Source organism: Dendropsophus ebraccatus, chromosome 9 (genome assembly GCF_027789765.1).
Source record: "Dendropsophus ebraccatus isolate aDenEbr1 chromosome 9, aDenEbr1.pat, whole genome shotgun sequence".
Classification (NCBI taxonomy): Eukaryota; Metazoa; Chordata; class Amphibia; order Anura; family Hylidae; genus Dendropsophus; species Dendropsophus ebraccatus.
In genome coordinates, this window is record NC_091462.1 from 101,557,203 (window position 1) to 101,576,920 (window position 19,718).

Genomic DNA, 19,718 nt, shown 5'->3' on the forward strand with positions numbered 1-19,718 from the left:
AGCACCGATCAGCGAGATCAGTGCTTGTTTTCTGTGTCTTTACACACAACAATTAATTGAGTGGCTGGGCCGCACAAACCCACCTTGTATCATTCGTGCAGCCATGGAAACGGACAGCACAGATATGCATATATACGTGCTGTTAGTTTCCGCATCACACAAGAAGTGCAAACATACCTTCTGAGCTGCGCTGCTGTGTGATCCGGCATCCCTGCTGTTCTGTCTTTACGTTGCCCCGCCACCTTCGGCTGTCAATCATTCTAGAGGAGGCGGTGGCCTGAAGATACAGCGGCGGCCAGAGAGAGCAGGATGGGAGACCCGGAGAGCAGGATGCCAGATCACACAGCAGCGCAGCTTGTTTGATCTGGAAACTGACAGCACAGAGGATACGATATTTTAAAGCCTGCACAAAAGATATGATCAGCCAAGTGTCAGGCGTTTTTCAGCTCCTCAGCTGATCGCTGTCGCTTTTACAGGATTATCGACTGAAGGAGAGTTTTAGCAACACTCCTGCCCGATAATCAGCCCGTGTAAAAACCCTTAAGACAGTCCGGAAATGGTGGTACTACCTTGTCTGTGAGATAGGTGTCATCAAACGACATGTTGGTGTGCGGCTGCTCTTCTTGGTCTTCTCCTAAGAATCCACTATGATGAAGCCTCCTAGAAACAGAAGACATAGATAAATACTTGTGTCATACAGAGATAACATACATCCTGCTCGCTGTTTGTATTTCCTTATCAGCGACTAGTTGCTGTATTGTAAAATATTACCTATAATTTAGAGACCGCTCTCTTATCAGGATAGGCTTTCTATGCTACAACCACCTGCAGAGCATTTCGCCCGTGACCCCCAACATAACTAGACTATGGCTCAGGGGTAGGGAACCTTGGCTCTCCAGCTGTTGCAAAACTACAACTCCCATCATGCCTGGACAGCCAAAGCTAAAGCTTTGGCTGTCCAGGCACGATGGGAGTTGTAGTTTTGCAGCAGCTGGAGAGCCAAGGTTCCCTACCCCTGCTATAGCTGACCTTCAATATGGTGCCAGCATGCAACATTAACATCAGAGCATTTATTGCCGCACTCACCGTGCCTCCTTTCTGCTTGAAGGCCTCTTGTCTGGGCTGTGGAGGAAACAAAAAAAGGCAAATATGAATAAGCGAGAGTGAAAAATACGAGGAGAAGGGAAGTATGAAGGGCAAGGGGAGGGAAAACCTGCTGATAGCGCTTCACACATTGTAACAAAAACAAGCTCAGACACCAATAGCATGCAAAGCCCGGAGCGGGAGAGCGGTGGACGCCACTCCAATGTCCTGTATATGACGGGGTTAATGCAGCAGCGGAGGAAGTGGTGAGTGACAGGTGGAAGGGAAAATGCTGATATAGCACATAGCTGAGGCCAGGAGAGAGTTAATGACTTCTGGGATTGCTCTATCAGGAGAAGAGCTGGGGTGATTCCGGTTTCCTGCCCCAGGAAATAACAAGAGGGAAGTATGTCCAACCACACGGCCACACACCCCAGCTCTCCTGTCCGCCTTTGAGTCATATAGGGTTGCTGGAGGACCGTCCCAAAAAACATCATAGGCATCATTTTAAAAGAGACCATCAGACCAAGAACTGAGTATAGCGCCCCCTACGTCTAGAGAGCCACAGGCGATGAAGCGGATGAGGCAGAACCCTTTTACATGCGATGTCATATACATGCACAGCAAGCCCAGTCAATACGGGACGGAGGGAGGCACAATGGAGACCCTTCACAGGACCACTGGAATCTGGGATCGACTTCCTAATAAAGCTTTGTGACAACCAATATGGCCGCCATCATCTCTAAATGAGCTGTAATGCCAGCCATATTGTTATCAACAATTTAGGGGGATGCTTTCAAGTGAATGACAACCCCTTAAAGGGGTATTCCGGCGAAAAAGGTTTTCTTTTAAATTAACCGATGCCTGAAATTTTTACAGATTTGAAATTTTCTTCTATTTAAAAAATCTAGACATCTTCCAGTACTTTTCAGCTTCTGTATGTCCTGCAGAAAGAGTTTTCTTTCCAGCCTGATATGGTGCTCTCTGCTGCCACCTCTGTTAATGTTAGGAACTGTCCAGAACTGGAAAGGTTTTCTGTAGGGATTTGCTGCTGCTCTGGACAGTTCCTCGAATGGACAGAGGTGGCAGCAGAGAGCACTGTGTCAGACTGGAAAGAATACACCACTTCATGCAGGACATACAGCAGCTGTTAAGTATTGCAAGTCTCAAGATTTCTTAAATAAAAGTAAATTACAAATTTATATACATTTCGGAAACCAGTTGGTCTGAAAGAAAAGCAGTACTCTGCCATATTTTTTTTAAAGTGCCATTAAGCGCTACTCAGAGTTTTGTCACTGCTCTTCCCCCATCCTATGGACGGGCGATGCAAATCTCTTTTCCAGTCACAAGACCAAGCATCCTGTGCTGGTTATTTTGTTGGACAAATCATGGTAGTGGATTTAGGGACAAATCACGGAACATTTAGCAATAATAAGTAGCTGTATAAGAGTCTCCATCCATATAGCACCTCTCCCTGCCCCTTGTAGGTAGCGGGCATGCAATGTCACCTGTCCATCTCAAGGTATCGGAGACGGGTGGACAGATCTTCCAGACGGTTGATATGTTTGTGGCATTGGCTGCAGTACAGCCCCCCCAGGCCTGTGCAAGGTGGTGGTGCCAAGAGTTGGCGCTCTGACACAGGTGCACCACTAGGGGGATGTAAAAGTTACGTATCATGAGCAATATACCAACTTATTGTATGGACAAAGAACATACAGAAATTAATCACCATTATCACATTGTCTAAATTCGTTTATTAACTAAACTGTTGCATTAGTTATATCCTGCATTGTACTCCATCAGCAGAATAGTGATTACAGCTCTTTAGTATGATACAGGATGTAACTCAGTTTTGTGTGGCCGCTATTCACTGAATAACGGCTGCACAGAACTGTCAGTTCACACAATGGAAAGTGCGGCTCTGGACGCACTTTCCATTGTGTGCTAAGGTGAATTTGGATGTGGGTGCACCCGAATGCGCTCGCATCTCAATTCAACATAAATGAAGTTGATCCGGCCGGTACTGCAGTGCCGGCCGGAATGATCTTTACAGAAAGGCCTGTGTCATACAGTGTGTGAACCCGACCTAATACAGGATGTAACTCAGGATCAGTAATGTATGTACACAGTGACCCCACCAGCAGAATAGTGAATGCAGCTCTGGAGTATAATACAGGATGTAACTCAGGATCAGTACAGGATAAGTAATGTAATGTATGTACACAGTGACCCCACCAGCAGAATACTGAGTGCAGGGATGTAATTGGAAGCTCTGGGGCTACACAGGGTCAGTTGGGCCCCTAAGGCACTATAGCTGGGGAGCACCTGCAAGCTCTGCACCCCCTACAGTCCTGCATCTGCTATTTGCCTTTATCATCATCCTTTAATAGATATAACCTGTTAGAATGTGACAAGCTGCGGCAGGTTACTGCGCATTCTCCCCTGTAGTATCAGTCTGAGGGAAGTATTATAATCTCACCTGGAGGTGAGACGGTGGGAGGTGTTTGTCGCCTGGGTGAAGCTCTCCTGCTCTTCCTCGCAGTGGCTATTGAACAGGTCCGGCTCTGCTCCTTCCCCAAAATCTTCAAACTGTTCCTCCTGTCCAGTGACCGTGACCCCCGAGATATCGCACAGGGACAGCTCCAATCCTTCAGGTCTGAAACAGAGAATATTAAAGATGTACATAAGATATGAGGACCTGGAATCTAATATATATAGGGCTTTCAGTTTACATTAGGGCCCTATTCCACAAGACAATTATCGTTCAGATTATCGTTAAATCGTTAGAATCTAAACGATAATCGTTCGTTTGAATAGCAGTTAACGATTAACGACTGAACGAGAAATCGTTGATCGTTTAATAAGACCTGGACCCATTTTTATCGTTGCTCGTTCGCAAAACGTTCGCATTGAATAAGATGTCGTAACTAACGATTATCGTTCCATGTAAATGGGTCAACGATTTCAGGTCGTTTGGATCGTTTATCGTTGACGATTATGTGAACGATAATCGTCCCGTGGAATAGGGCCCTTAGACATATAACACTCCGTGGCTCTCCAGCTGTAGCATAACTACAATTCCCATCATGCCCTGACAGCTGAAGGTAAAGACAGACTTAAGGTAAAGACTTATACAACCTCTCCCCAAACTCTGTACTCAAAAATTGAAAAAAAAAATAAAATAAAAAAATCGGCTTACGTTGCTGATGCATGTCCACGAGAGCCGGCTCCATCCCCTTCAGTCTCAGGGTCTTCCTGTGCAGCCAACCCTCCAGTATCTTCATCTGTGAAGGTCTCGCACTCACTATAGGCGCTCTCCGAACCCACATAGGCGCTGTCCGTCACCTCCGTAACCTGTCGGGAGACACAGACGAAATCTGTCACCACCAATGTAGAAAGTCCAGACACAACCCACCATCCTGTTCTACGGACTCTCCCTACCTTACGGGAGAGTATAGACATCTCATTCACCCCACCAGTACTGGCAATTTAGGTGTTAATTCATGCCTGTCCGGCACAACAAGTCTTCTTTATGACCCTTGTAGAGTCTTTATATTTAACAGGATTAACAGAGTGGGGTTTATTATTAAAACATTTTGTGCCGGAGGGTTGTGGATGGCTCCCCGAGCAGCCGGTCGTCCTCACTCAGCAAAACGACAAACCCCTAGGAAGGATAAGCCTCTCGCTGCCCTTCCTGGCCCTATATGATGTTCTTACTCAGCGTTAACTTTATCAGAACAAAGTTCAGTGCTGTGAAGGAGATGTTATAACCCTGTTCCCGGCAAACGCCTCTAGAAAGTATAGACAGTGCAATGTGAAAGCAAAGATTATATACAGGTGTAGAAGAACATCCTACAACATCGGGGGGGGGGGGGGGGAATAAAAAACAAAATCTGGATTATGCTAAGAATCGGTGGGTTATAAAAGTCTATGGGACCACTGGATGGACACCTCCCCGTTTTTCTTAAAGAAAACCCAGCTACAAAAATTTATTTGCAGAAATCAATAGTACAGGCGATTTTAAGAAACTTTGTAAATGGATTTATTAGCCGAAAAATGCATTTTTATCATGAAAAAGCAGTTTAAAGCTCTCCCCCTGTCTTCATTGTTCTCTATGGAGAGGGGAGGGGTGGAGGTAGAGGAGGCACCAAAACCAGACAACAAAGAGTTAATTTACAGCTACATCACTGGGCTCTCCTCTGAAGTCAGCACTGACCTCTCTGACCTCTGAATACCAGCTTTCACACAGCTTCCACTGTGTAATCCTTTGTTCTCTGCTCTCTGCTAGCGACTAATCTCCCTCCTCCCCTCTCCATATATTAGACAAGGCCCGAATGATGTAAACTAGTCGAGATTTCCTGATAATGAGCAGTGAATGAGAGAGAGGAGGAGGGGGGGACCTGGGGAAAGTTCTTTTTGAATGCACATAATGGCATATTTTGCTAATAAACCCAATTACAAAGATTGTTAAAATCGCTTGTACTATTGATTTCTGAAAAAAACAAAAAAAAAAAAACCCAAAGAAACCCGACCTTGACGACACTTTAAAATATATTGGATCCGGGTCCATACACTACTTCTATCTCCAGTTGACACCAGTCTCCTCCCTCGCAATTCAACTGGTTGTTCTGGCTGGGGGCCTCCTGTGGACCACAATGGCTGCCCTGTTTGTGCTCCTGTTACAGCATTAACAGACAGGGTATAATACAAGATAGTATAAAATAAAAGTACATGGTAATAGATTAGTACTGAGTGTCCCTGTCACTTGATAAGACGTTTGACATGTTGCAGTGATGGGTCGGGGATCTGGGTGTTCAGACCTGCATTGATCTCTAGCTGGGAGAAGTGCATTCCTAGGCGCTTCTCTCTGCCTTGCTGCAGGAGGCAGATTCTATACGAAGTCTATGGAGCCCATCTCCTGCAGGAAGACAGGGAAGGACATGCTCAGTTACACGCTTTTCTGGCTCATTTTATCAATTGGTGAAGTCTCAGCACGCCAGACCCAACTCCTACTATTAAAATATATCTTTACTTATCCTAAGCAGCAATCGCCATAAACAAAAAAAAATAACAACAAAAAAAAAAAACAATGAAGTACAGATTGTTCCAGAAAAAACAAGCCACAATATAGCAAAAAATATGATCAAAACCGATGTCAAGCTTATCAGTTGCTATGGGCAACGGCTCTATTCTTCCCTCTGCATTAGTATTGTTCTATTTTCGCTATATTGAAGAGATTCTTAAAGGGAAACTGCACAGAAGAAAACAGTCTCCCATAGCAACTATTTATTCATGAAAAATGTGTGGTTAGCAACAAACAGCTTCAGTAGCGGGTGACAACTTCCGTCTCCGTGCTGAACTGACCGCTGTGTATACTGATAAGAGACACAAGCAATTATGGACACCAATGACCCAGAAGGCAAGATGGCGGCACAATCTGGTTGGATACCATATACACCTGTATACACCCAGCACCTACAGATGCTTAGCGAACCATTGATCTTTGTACACTGAGGTAAATTCACAGCGATCTCTGAACATTTGCTGGAGGAGAATTGTAAGAGACATTTAATCTGAGTGCAACAAGATCCTCTGGCGTCCGAGCTTCCTGCAGAGCAGCGACACAGTGATATGGACTGTGCTGTGCCATGGCTGCCTCCACCACAACACCATCACACCCACAACAACGGCCTGGAGAGTGATATGGCTGCCTCCACCACAACACCATCACACCCACAACAACGGCCTGGAGAGTGATATGGCTGCCTCCACCACAACACGTACAACAACGGCCTGGGGAGTGATATGGCTGCCTCCACCACAACACCATCACACCCACAACAACGGCCTGGAGAGTGATATGGCTGCCTCCACCACAACACCATCACACGTACAACAACAACGGCCTGGGGAGTGATATGGCTGCCTCCACCACAACACCATCACACGTACAACAACAACGGCCTGGGGAGTGATATGGCTGCCTCCACCACAACACCATCACACGTACAACAACAACGGCCTGGGGAGTGATATGGCTGCCTCCACCACAACACCATCACACGTACAACAGAGGCCTGGGGAGTGATATGGCTGCCTCCACCACAACACCATCACACCCACAACAACGGCCTGGAGAGTGATATGGCTGCCTCCACCATAACACGTACAACAACGGCCTGGGGAGTGATATGGCTGCCTCCACCACAACACCATCACACCCACAACAACGGCCTGGAGAGTGATATAGCTGCCTCCACCACAACACCATCACACCCACAACAACGGCCTGGAGAGTGATATGGCTGCCTCCACCACAACACCATCACACGTACAACAGAGGCCTGGGGAGTGATATGGCTGCCTCCACCACAACACCATCACACGTACAACAGAGGCCTGGGGAGTGATATGGCTGCCTCCACCACAACACCATCACACCCACAACAACGGCCTGAAGAGTGATATGGTTGCCTCCACCACAACACCATCACACGTACAACAGAGGCCTGGGGAGTGATATGGCTGCCTCCACCACAACACCATCACATGTACAACAACAACGGCCTGGAGAGTGATATGGCTGCCTCCACCACAACACCATCACACGTACAACAGAGGCCTGGAGAGTGATATGGCTGCCTCCACCACAACACCATCACACGTACAACAGAGGCCTGGGGTATTGATTGGCGTGGATGATGTGACTATCTCACCTGTAAGTGGCTCATGCTATTAGAAATTACGAAGATGTCAGCAATAGATAAATACAACAAATAAGTGTATATGGCAGCCAATCAGATCTCAGCTTTTATGTCTACACAAGTACTTTTAAAATGAAAGCTGAGCTGTGATTGGCTGCTGTGGGGTGAAGAGACAGTATGTCCTGGCAACAGTCCTGGTATGTCCTGGCAACAGTCACACCACCCCTTCATTACCGTAACCCCACAAGAACGTTTGCCACAGTACCCCCCACACTAGTGACCCCCTACAATGCCCACACACATCAGTGACTACTGCAGTCCCCCCCCCAATAACCCCTACAGTGCCCCCCCACAAAAGTGACCTCCACAGTTCCCGCACACTAGTGACCCCCCTACAATGCTCCCACACATCAGTGACTCCATAACAAATTACTACAGTGTACCCCAGCCCCAAACACACACTTCAGTGACCGCCACAGTACTCAGAGCATGGACAACAGTCACACTACCAACCAACAATGACTGCCACAGTGCCCCTCCCCATGCCAGTGAATGCCACAGTACCTCCCTACATCAATAACCGTGCACCAACAATATGCATATCAGTGTCCGGTCTTTAAAATACGAACCCATCCTGGCACAGTCGTGCCCTCATAGGCAGGTTAGTGATGGCAGCCAAGACCATGCACAATGGTGGGCACAGACTTTGTACAACTACATTACTACACTGAGGGCCCCAGAATACCCCAAATACGGACATGACCACCCACCTGAAAACTGTCAACAACCATGATAATCAGCAAAAATGATCAGATCCTTTAGATGTAGCCTGTCCTGTTGAGACTGGCGAGTGTAACAGCAGCCCAGCCAGGTGTTAAAGGGCCAGCGCCGAATAAAAAAGAGAGCAATGTACTGTATAAAAGCACAGCAGGACGCAACTGCTATCATTCACACCTATGGATGTAAAGGACAAAGTAGGGATCATGGGGGGCAGGGATCTACCTATCTTCACTTCCTGTCACATTGAATACAATAGTCTTCCCTCTCCTCTGTGTGAAATGGCTGATAACAGAGAGCAATAGAAACAACAGATAGTGAAGGAAAAACTAATTCATCAACTGTTGTATGACAACAAACATGGCCACCATTACCGTTCGCCCAGGCTCCCCAATGACAACTTTTTGGGGGCTCCATGGACTCCATGGAACATTTTAATAAGATATACCTGAACGTAGGGAATTATTAGACTACTGGCACGGTCTACAAATACTATTTACAGTGCATGCAGATGTAGCAGAGCTGAATACGTGATATCGCACAGGACTGCGGGGAAACATCTCGCATTCTATTTGTTGGATGATGACAAACACAGCTCTGCTACATCTATAGGTGTAATATACAAAACAGATACTCTACAGAAATACCCCTACACATACATAACTTTTTTTACACGTGCCATGTACACAAGACGCTACACCGGCAACAGCTGTGAATGCCAGACAGCGCAGGTGCCCCTTACTGGGTGACTCACCTGTAGTGCCATCCTCACTGGGGTAAGGGCTTGTCCTTCTCGCACCAGCATTGCATCCCCGGGAAGGACTCTAATAGATCCGCTGTGGGGGGCTGACTAAAGTCTGGGGGGGGAATAACCAACAAGTAGAGAGAGCAGGAAGCGTCTGCAGGGAATACAGTGGCTTCTGTTTCTGACCTTGCAACTTGGAGCAGCGTCTCTTTGGACTGGGAGGGGACAAACCTGTCCGGAGTCACGTGCACCCAGGTACACTCCTCCTGCACTTAACTCCTCCAGTACAGGGCTGGCCAGCCTCCTGTATACCTCCTATATCTCTGTTTCCATTCACCCATCATGACTATTAGACCACAGTAGTAACCTGTGGGTCTGCAGAAGTTGCAAAACTACAACTCCCATCATGCCCTTACAGCCTATTGGCTGTAAGGACATGATGAGAGTTGTAGTTTTGCAACAGCTTAGTGAATGTTATCATGGACAACTGGGACTGCAGTGTAAAGCATGGTGGAAAGAGAAGAGTGGAACCTCTTAGACGAACAGAGTTCCCCAACCTGACGTTATCAGAGCATAATGAGTGTTGTAGTTTTGCAACAGCTTAGTGAATGTTATCATGGACAACTGGGGCTGCAGTGTAAAGCATGGTGGAAAGACAGGAGTGCAACCTCTTAGCCGGCTAATATTCCCCAACCTGAGGTTGTCAGAGAATGATAGGAGTTGTAGTTTTGCAACAGTTGGTAAACATTAGTCTGGAGAACTGGTACTGCAGTGTAAAGTATGGTGGAAAGAGTGCAACCTCCTAAAAGACCAGTGTTCCCCAACCTGAGGTTGTCAGAGCATGATGGGAGTTGTAGTTGTGCAATACCTGGAGAGCCACATGATGAGAAACATTGAATCAGACAATGTTCCATGAGTGAAGTGCACAGCAGCACAGATGATGATGATGATGACGATACACTGATATGAAATGATATGATGATACACTGTAACAAACCATCAGCTGTTATCGTAAATGAAAGCTGTGGAGGGGCCCATTCTAGGGGCCCAAGTGAAGAGGAGGGGAAGGGCCCGACGCTGCTCTCTGAATGGCTGCTAGGTAATACTATACACTTCCTGCAATGGGTCCCGGCAATAACAGGGACAATGGTAAACAAATGGGATGCCAAACGTTCTGTATACGTTTCTGGTGTGCAAATACAATTAAGTAGATTTCCATTCAGTGAGAGCAAGCAGAGATCTAATAATAGTGAGGGAGTGACCCATACTACAAAGCCGCAGAACTTCTTCTTACACAATAGGAGTTACATAACACTGGTCAAGCCACAGACAGGGAAGGATATTGTGCCAGGCCTGTAGACAAGATCATAGTAACCCCTCGGATTGCTGTGCACCTGATGGGAGGAGATCCCTGTGCACCCCAAGGAAGGAGATCCCTGTGCACCCCAAGGAAGGAGATCCCTGTGCACCCCATGGAGGGAGATCCCTGTGCACCCCAAGGGAGGAGATCCCTGTGCACCCCAAGGGAGGAGATCCCTGTGCACCCCATGGGAGGAGATCCCTGTGCACCCCATGGGAGGAGATCCCTGTGCACCCCATGGGAGGAGATCCCTGTGCACCCCATGGGAGGAGATCCCTGTGCACCCCATGGGAGGAGATCCCTGTGCACCCCATGGGAGGAGATCCCTGTGCACCCCATGGGAGGAGATCCCTGTGCACCCCATGGGAGGAGATCCCTGTGCACCCCATGGGAGGAGATCCCTGTGCACCCCATGGGAGGAGATCCCTGTGCACCCCATGGGAGGAGATCCCTGTGCACCCCATGGGAGGAGATCCCTGTGCACCCCATGGGAGGAGATCCCTGTGCACCCCATGGGAGGAGATCCCTGTGCACCCCATGGGAGGAGATCCCTGTGCACCCCATGGGAGGAGATCCCTGTGCACCCCATGGGAGGAGATCCCTGTGCACCCCATGGGAGGAGATCCCTGTGCACCCCATGGGAGGAGATCCCTGTGCACCCCATGGGAGGAGATCCCTGTGCACCCCATGGGAGGAGATTTCTGTGCACCTGGCATTTCACTTAATCTTGTATTGGTGTTCTTTTTGGAGGGGTTTTATTCCATTTACTCAAATAGAAAAAAAATGTGAAAATTAAATATAAATGTGACCTCACTAAGGTAGAAGACAGAGAGGCCTCTTGTATAGAAGAGTTAGCAAAGGATTGTGAAGAGCGGCCAAATTCCTCATCTGTCTCCGCAAGTGTTTATATTCTACTACAGGCGGATAAAGAGGGAAGTAGTCTGAGATACAAGAGCAGCTCACCCGGCCTGTATATGGAGGTAACAAGAGCAGGGAGACATCACACAGTGCACTGTCTATAGGGGGCAGCACTATGGCATTTATATTTCTGTATATAGGAGCAGTATTATAGTAGTTATGCGGTTCAGGGAAGAAACAGAGTGCTGCACCTCACACCTATGGCTGATACTAGTGCCGCTAGATCGGATGTGCAGCGGTTCCATTCTCTCCAGTTCATATTATATTAGTTATATTCTTGTATATAGGGGGCAGTATTATAGTAGTTATATTCCTGTATATAGGGGCAGTATTATAGTAGTTATATTCCTGTATATAGGAGGCAGTATTATATTAGTTATATTCTTTTATATAGGAGCAGTATTATAGTAGTTATATTCCTGTATATAGGAGCAGTATTATAGTAGTTATATTCCTGTATATAGGAGGCAGTATTATATTAGTTATATTCCTGTATATATGGGAGGCAGCATTATAGTAGTTATATTCTTGTATATAGGGGCAGCATTATAGTAGTTATATTCTTATATATAGTAACAGTATTATAGTAGTTATATTCCTGTATATAGGGGCAGTATTATAGTAGTTATATTCTAGTATATAGGAGCAGTAATATTGTAGTTATATTCTTGTATATAGGGAGTAGTATTATAGTAGTTATATTCTTGTATATAGGGAGTAGTATTATAGTAGTTATATTCTTGTATATAGGAGCAGTATTATAGTAGTTATATTCCTGTATATAGGAGCAGTATTATAGTAGTTATATTCTTGTATATAGGGAGCAGTATTATAGTAGTTATATTCCTGTATATAGGGAGTAGTATTATAGTAGTTATATTCTTGTATATAGGAGCAGTATTATAGTAGTTATATTCCTGTATATAGGAAGCAGTATTATAGTAGGTATATTCTTGTACTTAGGGGACAGTATTATAGTAGTTACACTACTATGATACAGTGTCACTTCCCTTACTCAGCCCCTCTGGGCACATCATGCAAAGTACATTACTCAACAGGGGGCAACAGTGAGCACAGGTGAAGTGGAAGTTGCACTCCACAGAGATCCTCACTAGCACTGTGACGCTTCCCTGTTATTACCTCTGTGAAGAGGAACTTATGTAATGGACGGTGATTTCCATCTTCCTGTGAAAACCTACAGATTTGCATATGTCCACAATGGCCTGCGCTTAGGTAATTCATTACTGTCAGGAGGGACATTGTATGGATCTGTATCTCCTTACACTCTTATGTACACATAGGCATGTGGATATACAGTATATGTGGATGGTGATATGAATCTCTGGCAAAGCTGAATGGCAATAACACCAGTAAGTGTTGTCATGGGGACACAAGCTGCAGATTCTGGGGATCACCTGGTGGTCCTTACAGCGGGACCTCCATTTGACAGGCCTATTACCATGTTAACCCTTACCTGGACAGCGTTTTGAATCTGGCAAACCAACCAGTCATTGTGGAAAGAGGAACCATGATTAACTCTATGGAAAATCCCATTATAAATGGCTTATATAAGTTAACCCGTTGTCTGCTGTGGTGGAGATGGCATAATAACTACCGTAGCAGAGCGTATATTGTCAGCAGATGATGCATGACCGGCCTGCTCTCTCTCAGGGACAAGCTATTATGGAACAGGGTCACCGCTGACATATTTCACTTTATAACAGCAGATGGCAGCAGCGGTGAATATAAGGCGTTCAGTACGGAGCCTATGGTAACAGATGTGACAGACAGGACTATTTCCTCGCCATTCAAGGTGACACAGTCACTGATATTATCACCTGACTAAGAACAATAAATACTTGGAGCAAATTTCCACAGTGTACACTAAATACACCTGCACATTACAATGGAGTACAGTGCAATGTGACCATTCAGTGTAGTCATAACACAGGGGCAGGCATAGCGCTCAGGTCTTCAGATACCTATGGGCTATGTCTGATAGGCACTAGAATAGGAGATGCAATACCAAATGTGGACAGGAGAGGCACTGTTTCTGGAAAAAGGACAGATAACCTTTGTGGTGAGCACATCATAATGGGGTTACTGCAGCTGACCATACGCTTGGAACACTGACTGAACCCAATGATTTTGGGGGTATCAGCCATATGGGAGCCTCCCAACTCTCTTGATGGTAGATCAGAAGGATCCTCTTGATGGATTTCAATTGCCTGATCCTTTTGGTGTCAGAAAGATAAGCCACTGCCAAAGGAGTCTGGAAACAGCTTTAAGAATACATGGTTGCTTGGTATACAGCAGGGGTAGGGAACCTTGGCTCTTCAGCTGTTGTAAAACTACAACTCCCATCATGCGTGGACAGCCAAAGCTTTAGCTTTGGCTGTCCAGGCATGATGGGAGTTGCAGTTTTGCAACAGCTGGAGAGCCAAGGTTCTCTACCCCGGGTATACAGGGAGGGGATTGGGAGAGATACTGGTCAGACGAACGATGGAGGACAGCTATCTTATGTCTATGGCCAGATGCCAGGCGTATGCCAAGGTGTATGAGGTGAATGGATATAGCTGCCATATAATACCATCCATAATCACCACTAATATTTCACTATGTTCTACATCTCAGCGTCTATCGGCAGCTGTAAAGCTCATCGGAATTTGTAGTTGCTTTATAATTAAACGTAATGAAAAGAAGGTCAAAGGGCAAAGACAAAAGGGGGTCAACAATGAGGTGGGTGAGGGGGGGGGAGTGGGAAAACAGACGGAGATTAAAGTGATGGGGTGGGGGGGGGGGCAGAGAAAAAAAGATAGAGTTGTGTCTTTATGGGGGAAGGGATGGAGGGGAAGATGGGTTTAACAGAGTGGGGAAAAGACAGACAGCATTGTTCTTGAACAGAAAACTATGAGGACGGCGGCCTTTCAAAGGTTTACGTGACTGAGTGATCATACATTTCTTCATGTGACAGACACTAATCCACTTATCGAAAATGGCAGACCTCTTAAAGATTAAAGATTATTAGCTTTTCCCATTAAGAGTCCAACTCAGGCTTCATAGTCATTTATACAATTGTGGCCATCAAACAATTTCAGTGTGATGTAACTCAGGACCAGTATGGTATAAGATGTATGTACACAGTGACTCCACCAGCAGAATAGTGAGTGCAGCTCTGGAGTATAATACAGGATGTAACTCAGGATCAGTACAGAATAAGTAATGTAATGTATGTATACAGTGACTCCACCAGCAGAATAGTGAGTGCAGCTCTGGAGTATAATACAGGATGTAACTCAGGACCAGTACAGTATAAGATGTATGTACACAGTGACTCCACCAGCAGAATAGTGAGTGCAGCTCTGGAGTATAATACGGGATGTAACTCAGGATCAGTACAGGATAAGTAATGTATGTACACGGTCACCTGACCAGCAGAATAGTGAGTGCAGCTCTGAAGATAGAAATGTAATGTGTTTACAGTTACATAGATTACCTCTACATAGAAGCCAGAAAAACTAACCTCAAATGCAGCCAGGTCATCGAAGTCCACAGAGCAGGCGGGTTCCTCCTCAGAGGGGTATCCCATATCATACAGCTGCATGTCCAGATCTGTACAGTAAAACAGATGTAGGAACACATTAATAATAAGGACCGTTCTCTGGATAACATTAAGCAGAAGTCAGTTCTGGCAACACCATTCATAGCAACAAATAAGATGTCTGTCAAAATGCTACAACCATCCAGGACTTAAAGGACAACTCCGGCGTCAGCAAAAAAACAAAACAAAAAAAAAAAACACTAACAGACACAGACCCTATACTCACCATCCCTCCTAAGTCGATCACCAGTCGAAAATCCCACCGGCCGTGGTCCTGATTAACCCCGTCCGAGTCTTCATCTTCTTCCTCACTTCCGGGGTCCCAGGGCATGAATGAGAGCGAAAAGGCTGCCGATGCAGCCTTTTTACTTCCGGGCTTTTGGGGGGGGGGGGGGGGGGGGGGGGGTGTGAGGCGGAAAGGCTCCAGACAGGTGGCTAACACACATTACAAAGTTATATAACGCGGGAGTTGTCCTTTAAATCTGTAATGTATCTAGAAATGAGGGGGGGGGGGGATTTAGGACCCTCAATATTTAGTGACAGCAACTGGAGGACCCTGCCTGGCCATGAGCATTGCTTTTAATGCAGCAATGTGTAATACATCATTTCTCCTGTGGAGGTGCTGTAGAGAAGATGAACACACTGTACTTCACCCTTTAATCCACAAACACTGTGTGGTATCTACTCATTCTGCCAAGTTTAGCAAATCTGCAGACGCCCAGGAGAAAGTGGCCCCATGTCAAGACAATCTTTGTACGAAGTATAACTATAATTATGCTAATATACTCTGAGCAAAATGTGAATAAAATATTAGAATTTAGGAGCCCCCCTTTTTGAAGCTGGAGAATAGAACATTCAGATCTACCTAAATTTCCAAACCGGGGGCCAGAAATAATATTTTATGATATATGGCCTCCAGACGTTCTAATGCCGGCTTTAAGGAAACTTCAAGTCATAAGGGCGAGGTAAATGCTGCCAGGTCTGTGGTGGTTTCCGTTGTAGATAGAACGTAAAACGCCATGTACAGGAAGACGTTAAAGTCTCCTTGTGGGTTTTCCTCCCCCACCCAATTGATGTGGTACAAATTCAGTAAACTTCTAGTCATATCGGTGGTCTCCTTCAGGGTGCTGTACTTTTTTAATGAACAATGTTTTCCAACCTATGGTTCTAAAGCTGCTACAAAACTACAACCCCATCATAGAAAGATAGAAGATTGTCATCAGAAAAAGACCATCTGGTCCATCTAGCCTCCCCTTCTTACTATCTTGGGATAGATATAGGTTTATCCCATCATTAGTTATTGTAGATTTACCTACCACATCTGCTGGGAGTTTGTTCCAAGCATCTACTACTCTTTCAGTAAAGTAATACTTTGTGTTGTTTCTGATATTTCTTTAGTAACCTCAGATTGCGTCTGGTTACTACCCTCCTGAACCTTATTTAGTCCAGTAACACATATAAAGGTCCTCCAGACCATACACATTTAGATCCTTAAGTCTTTCCTGAGATGTTTTCTGCAGGGGTGTAACTAGAAATGGCTGGGCCCCATAGCAAACTTTTGATTGGGGCCCCCCACCCAGCCCCAACTGAACACTAGGCCATCAAGTGTAGTCATAACTGTATTTACAGAACCCTGATGCTGTGGCCCTGTAGCAGCTGCTATGGCTGCTACAATGGTAGTTAGGCTCCTGGTTTTATGCCTCACACCCTCCACCGTTTTTCTAGCCGTCTTTGGACCAATTCTATTTTATCAATATCTTTAAGTAGATGAGGTCTATACAGCGGGATCACAATCACCCTCTTCCTACTGGTTATACCTCTAGCTACACAGCCCTGCATACCATTATACATATACAGCCCAGCATACCATACCTATATATATATATATATATATATATATATATATATATATACACACACATACAGCCCAGTATATATATATATATATATATATATATATATATATATATATATATATATATATATATATATACACATACACACAAAGCATACCATTAGTTTTTCCTACCGCCTGGTTGCACTGGTGACTTATTGTCAGTGTAAGAAATCACTACCTCTAAATCCTTCTCTTCTGAAGTCTTTGTCAGCACAGAACTGCCAATATGATACTCGGATAGAGAATTTCTTCTCCCCATTTGCATTATTTTACATTTGGAAACACTGAACTGCAGTTTCCATTGTTTGGACCACATAGTAAAGCTAAATCATTTTCCATATTGCCGACACCTCCAGTAATGTCAACCCTATTGCTTACTTTTGTGTCATCAGCAAACAGACAAACCTTACCTATCATGTCCTGACAGCCTGAGAGCTGCAGTTTTGCAACGGTTCGGCTACAATTGGTATGGACAATGCTACATTAGAGAGTGTAAGTACCATATAAGTGGCCCATGTGGCTGCATGATATGCCATACAGTCGTAAAGGACTAAAAAAGACAAGAGTAATAACTCCTGTAACAGCCATTTTTCTTTTTTACGCACAGCTCTCCTAACCAGAGAAGACAACCCACCCATGTTAGAAGACGTAAGTGCTTTTCTCAACTTTCCTACGGATAAGGGAGTGTATGAGAAAGTGAAGAGCCTAGCTGCTGATCGTATCGGTCTTACAACAAACCACTGACTTGTTCACTTTGTAAATGCAAATGTAAGCCGCTAATGGATTGCGCGTCAACCTCACGTCCTCAAGAGGAATGAGGATGAAGCCAAGAGCAGGCAAATATTTCTGACCTCAGGAGTTTACAGTGGAAATAGCTGCACCTGTCTGCAGTCCGCTGAACAGTAAAGAAGTCAGGACGGAATTTCTCAGTCAATACTCATCAGCCGAAACTATCCAGATACGTAAGAGGTTACTGCTGTATCTATCTGCCAGAAGACAGCAATTTTGGCCTGGTGCAGGTCCTCTTTATGTACTGCAGTGTGTAAGTAACCCAATGTTTACTTACATGCTGCAACACAAAAAAAAGGTTAACAAGCAGAAGACAGAGATCGCTGCTTCACTGCACTGATAACCTCTGTTCTCCAGCTGGCAATCAAGTAGGAAAGGAAAATGTGCAGAGCTCCTTGCAGAGGTCAGGGGTTATAAGTGCACCAGCAGTAAAGCAGATATAGATATATATATACACATACATACACGCAGTGCTTTGTGTTGTGCTTAGGGGAGGGGGGCCCCTTAAATTTTGCTATGGGGCCCCGTGAATCCTAGCTATACCCCTGGGATTGGGATAGATTATCATCAGCTAGACACAGACAATACAATGTTCCCATGCACCGACATAAAGTTCTTAATGTGGAATTAAAACACAATGCAAACCAGAAACTAGTTGCATTAGTTAATACATGTAAGCCATAGACTATGGGCGGATACAGATATAGCAGCACTCACCTTCATTTTGGATTTCGGAAATGCCTCGATAGAAGTCACGAAAATTTATAACCCCCAGGCCAGCTGGATCCAGATAACCTGTCAGATATTTCACCTGTTAGGGGAATAAAACATGAATTAATTGCAGGAATTGAAGCAGATACAATCCAAGATCTGAGATTACAACATCTCAGGCTGCCCATAAACTTTTCATTGGACTGTGCAGAGAACAAGAGGAGATAAGCGGCTGCCAGGTGTCCTGTCAGATTTACGTTTCCCTCAGTGGCTGCACTTGACTGAGGATCTATAAGGCCCATGTATATATCAGATCCCCAGGAGATCAGTGGTGACAAGGGTCTGGCAGTCGCTTCCCCCCAATTCTTATAAAATAACATGCACATTCTGCTGACTTTACTATACGTCTAACGTCTATGGCAGTATACACATTTTCCAGGACTCCCTAGGGCAGCATCCAACTTCTTCAGCCACCGGTAATCAAATTCTCTACACTTGGGATCAGACAAACCCAAGTGTGCTTGAGGTTCGCCAATCTCTAGTGACAACCCCTGTGGTGGCCTTAATAGTTAACCTTATCCTTGCCAGTGCAAGATGTATTAAGGTTGTACCTCCATGCCCAGGCTGGCACCCTCCCGCCCACCTCCGCTGATCACATCTGCCCTGACATTGCACTGGATGGCATTGTAACATTATACACAGCCATGTAAATTATATTCATTAAATCCGGGCATGTTGCTGTGGGCAACAAGCACAATTTCTCTGTTCGTTCTGAGTTGTGGCTAATAACAAGTTATTAAGGGGGTTGTTCCGATAAGCATACGGATGTCACAGCCAGGGGGTCCTCCTCGGGAGCCCCGTCTATGAGCCTGAGATGCTGGAAACTATGCTTGCCAATGTAAACGGCACATTGTAAATAGGGGGTGCCATAGAAAATACAAATCTAGCGCCCCTTATCCCATAGACACCACTAAGTCACGCATCCTGCATACATCAGATTAACGGGCGACCAAGTAGTGGGGTCACTTGTACATAAAATCTTTGCTTCGATGGTCTGTAAACCGTATACTTCAAATAGTGATATATTCAGAATACATCAACTATGACAAGCCTGATCTGTTGTCTGTAAGCGC

General features: G+C 45.3%; 1 protein-coding gene across 2 annotated transcripts in view; it reads right to left on the reverse strand.

The window, feature by feature from the left end:
• RAB11FIP3 (RAB11 family interacting protein 3) overlaps nucleotides 1-19,718 on the reverse strand; it is a 49,927-nt gene that overhangs the window by 12,708 nt on the left and 17,501 nt on the right. The window contains exons 2-8 of one of the 2 annotated variants that reach the window (XM_069984082.1): nucleotides 18,592-18,685; nucleotides 15,111-15,199; nucleotides 4,283-4,437; nucleotides 3,563-3,739; nucleotides 2,592-2,732; nucleotides 1,087-1,122; nucleotides 570-660 (exon numbers count right to left, since the gene is read on the reverse strand). In XM_069984082.1, coding sequence (XP_069840183.1) covers nucleotides 570-660; nucleotides 1,087-1,122; nucleotides 2,592-2,732; nucleotides 3,563-3,739; nucleotides 4,283-4,437; nucleotides 15,111-15,199; nucleotides 18,592-18,685 — 783 coding nt within the window. The remainder of the gene's footprint in view (nucleotides 1-569; nucleotides 661-1,086; nucleotides 1,123-2,591; nucleotides 2,733-3,562; nucleotides 3,740-4,282; nucleotides 4,438-15,110; nucleotides 15,200-18,591; nucleotides 18,686-19,718) is intronic. The other variant, XM_069984083.1, reaches the window with a different exon arrangement.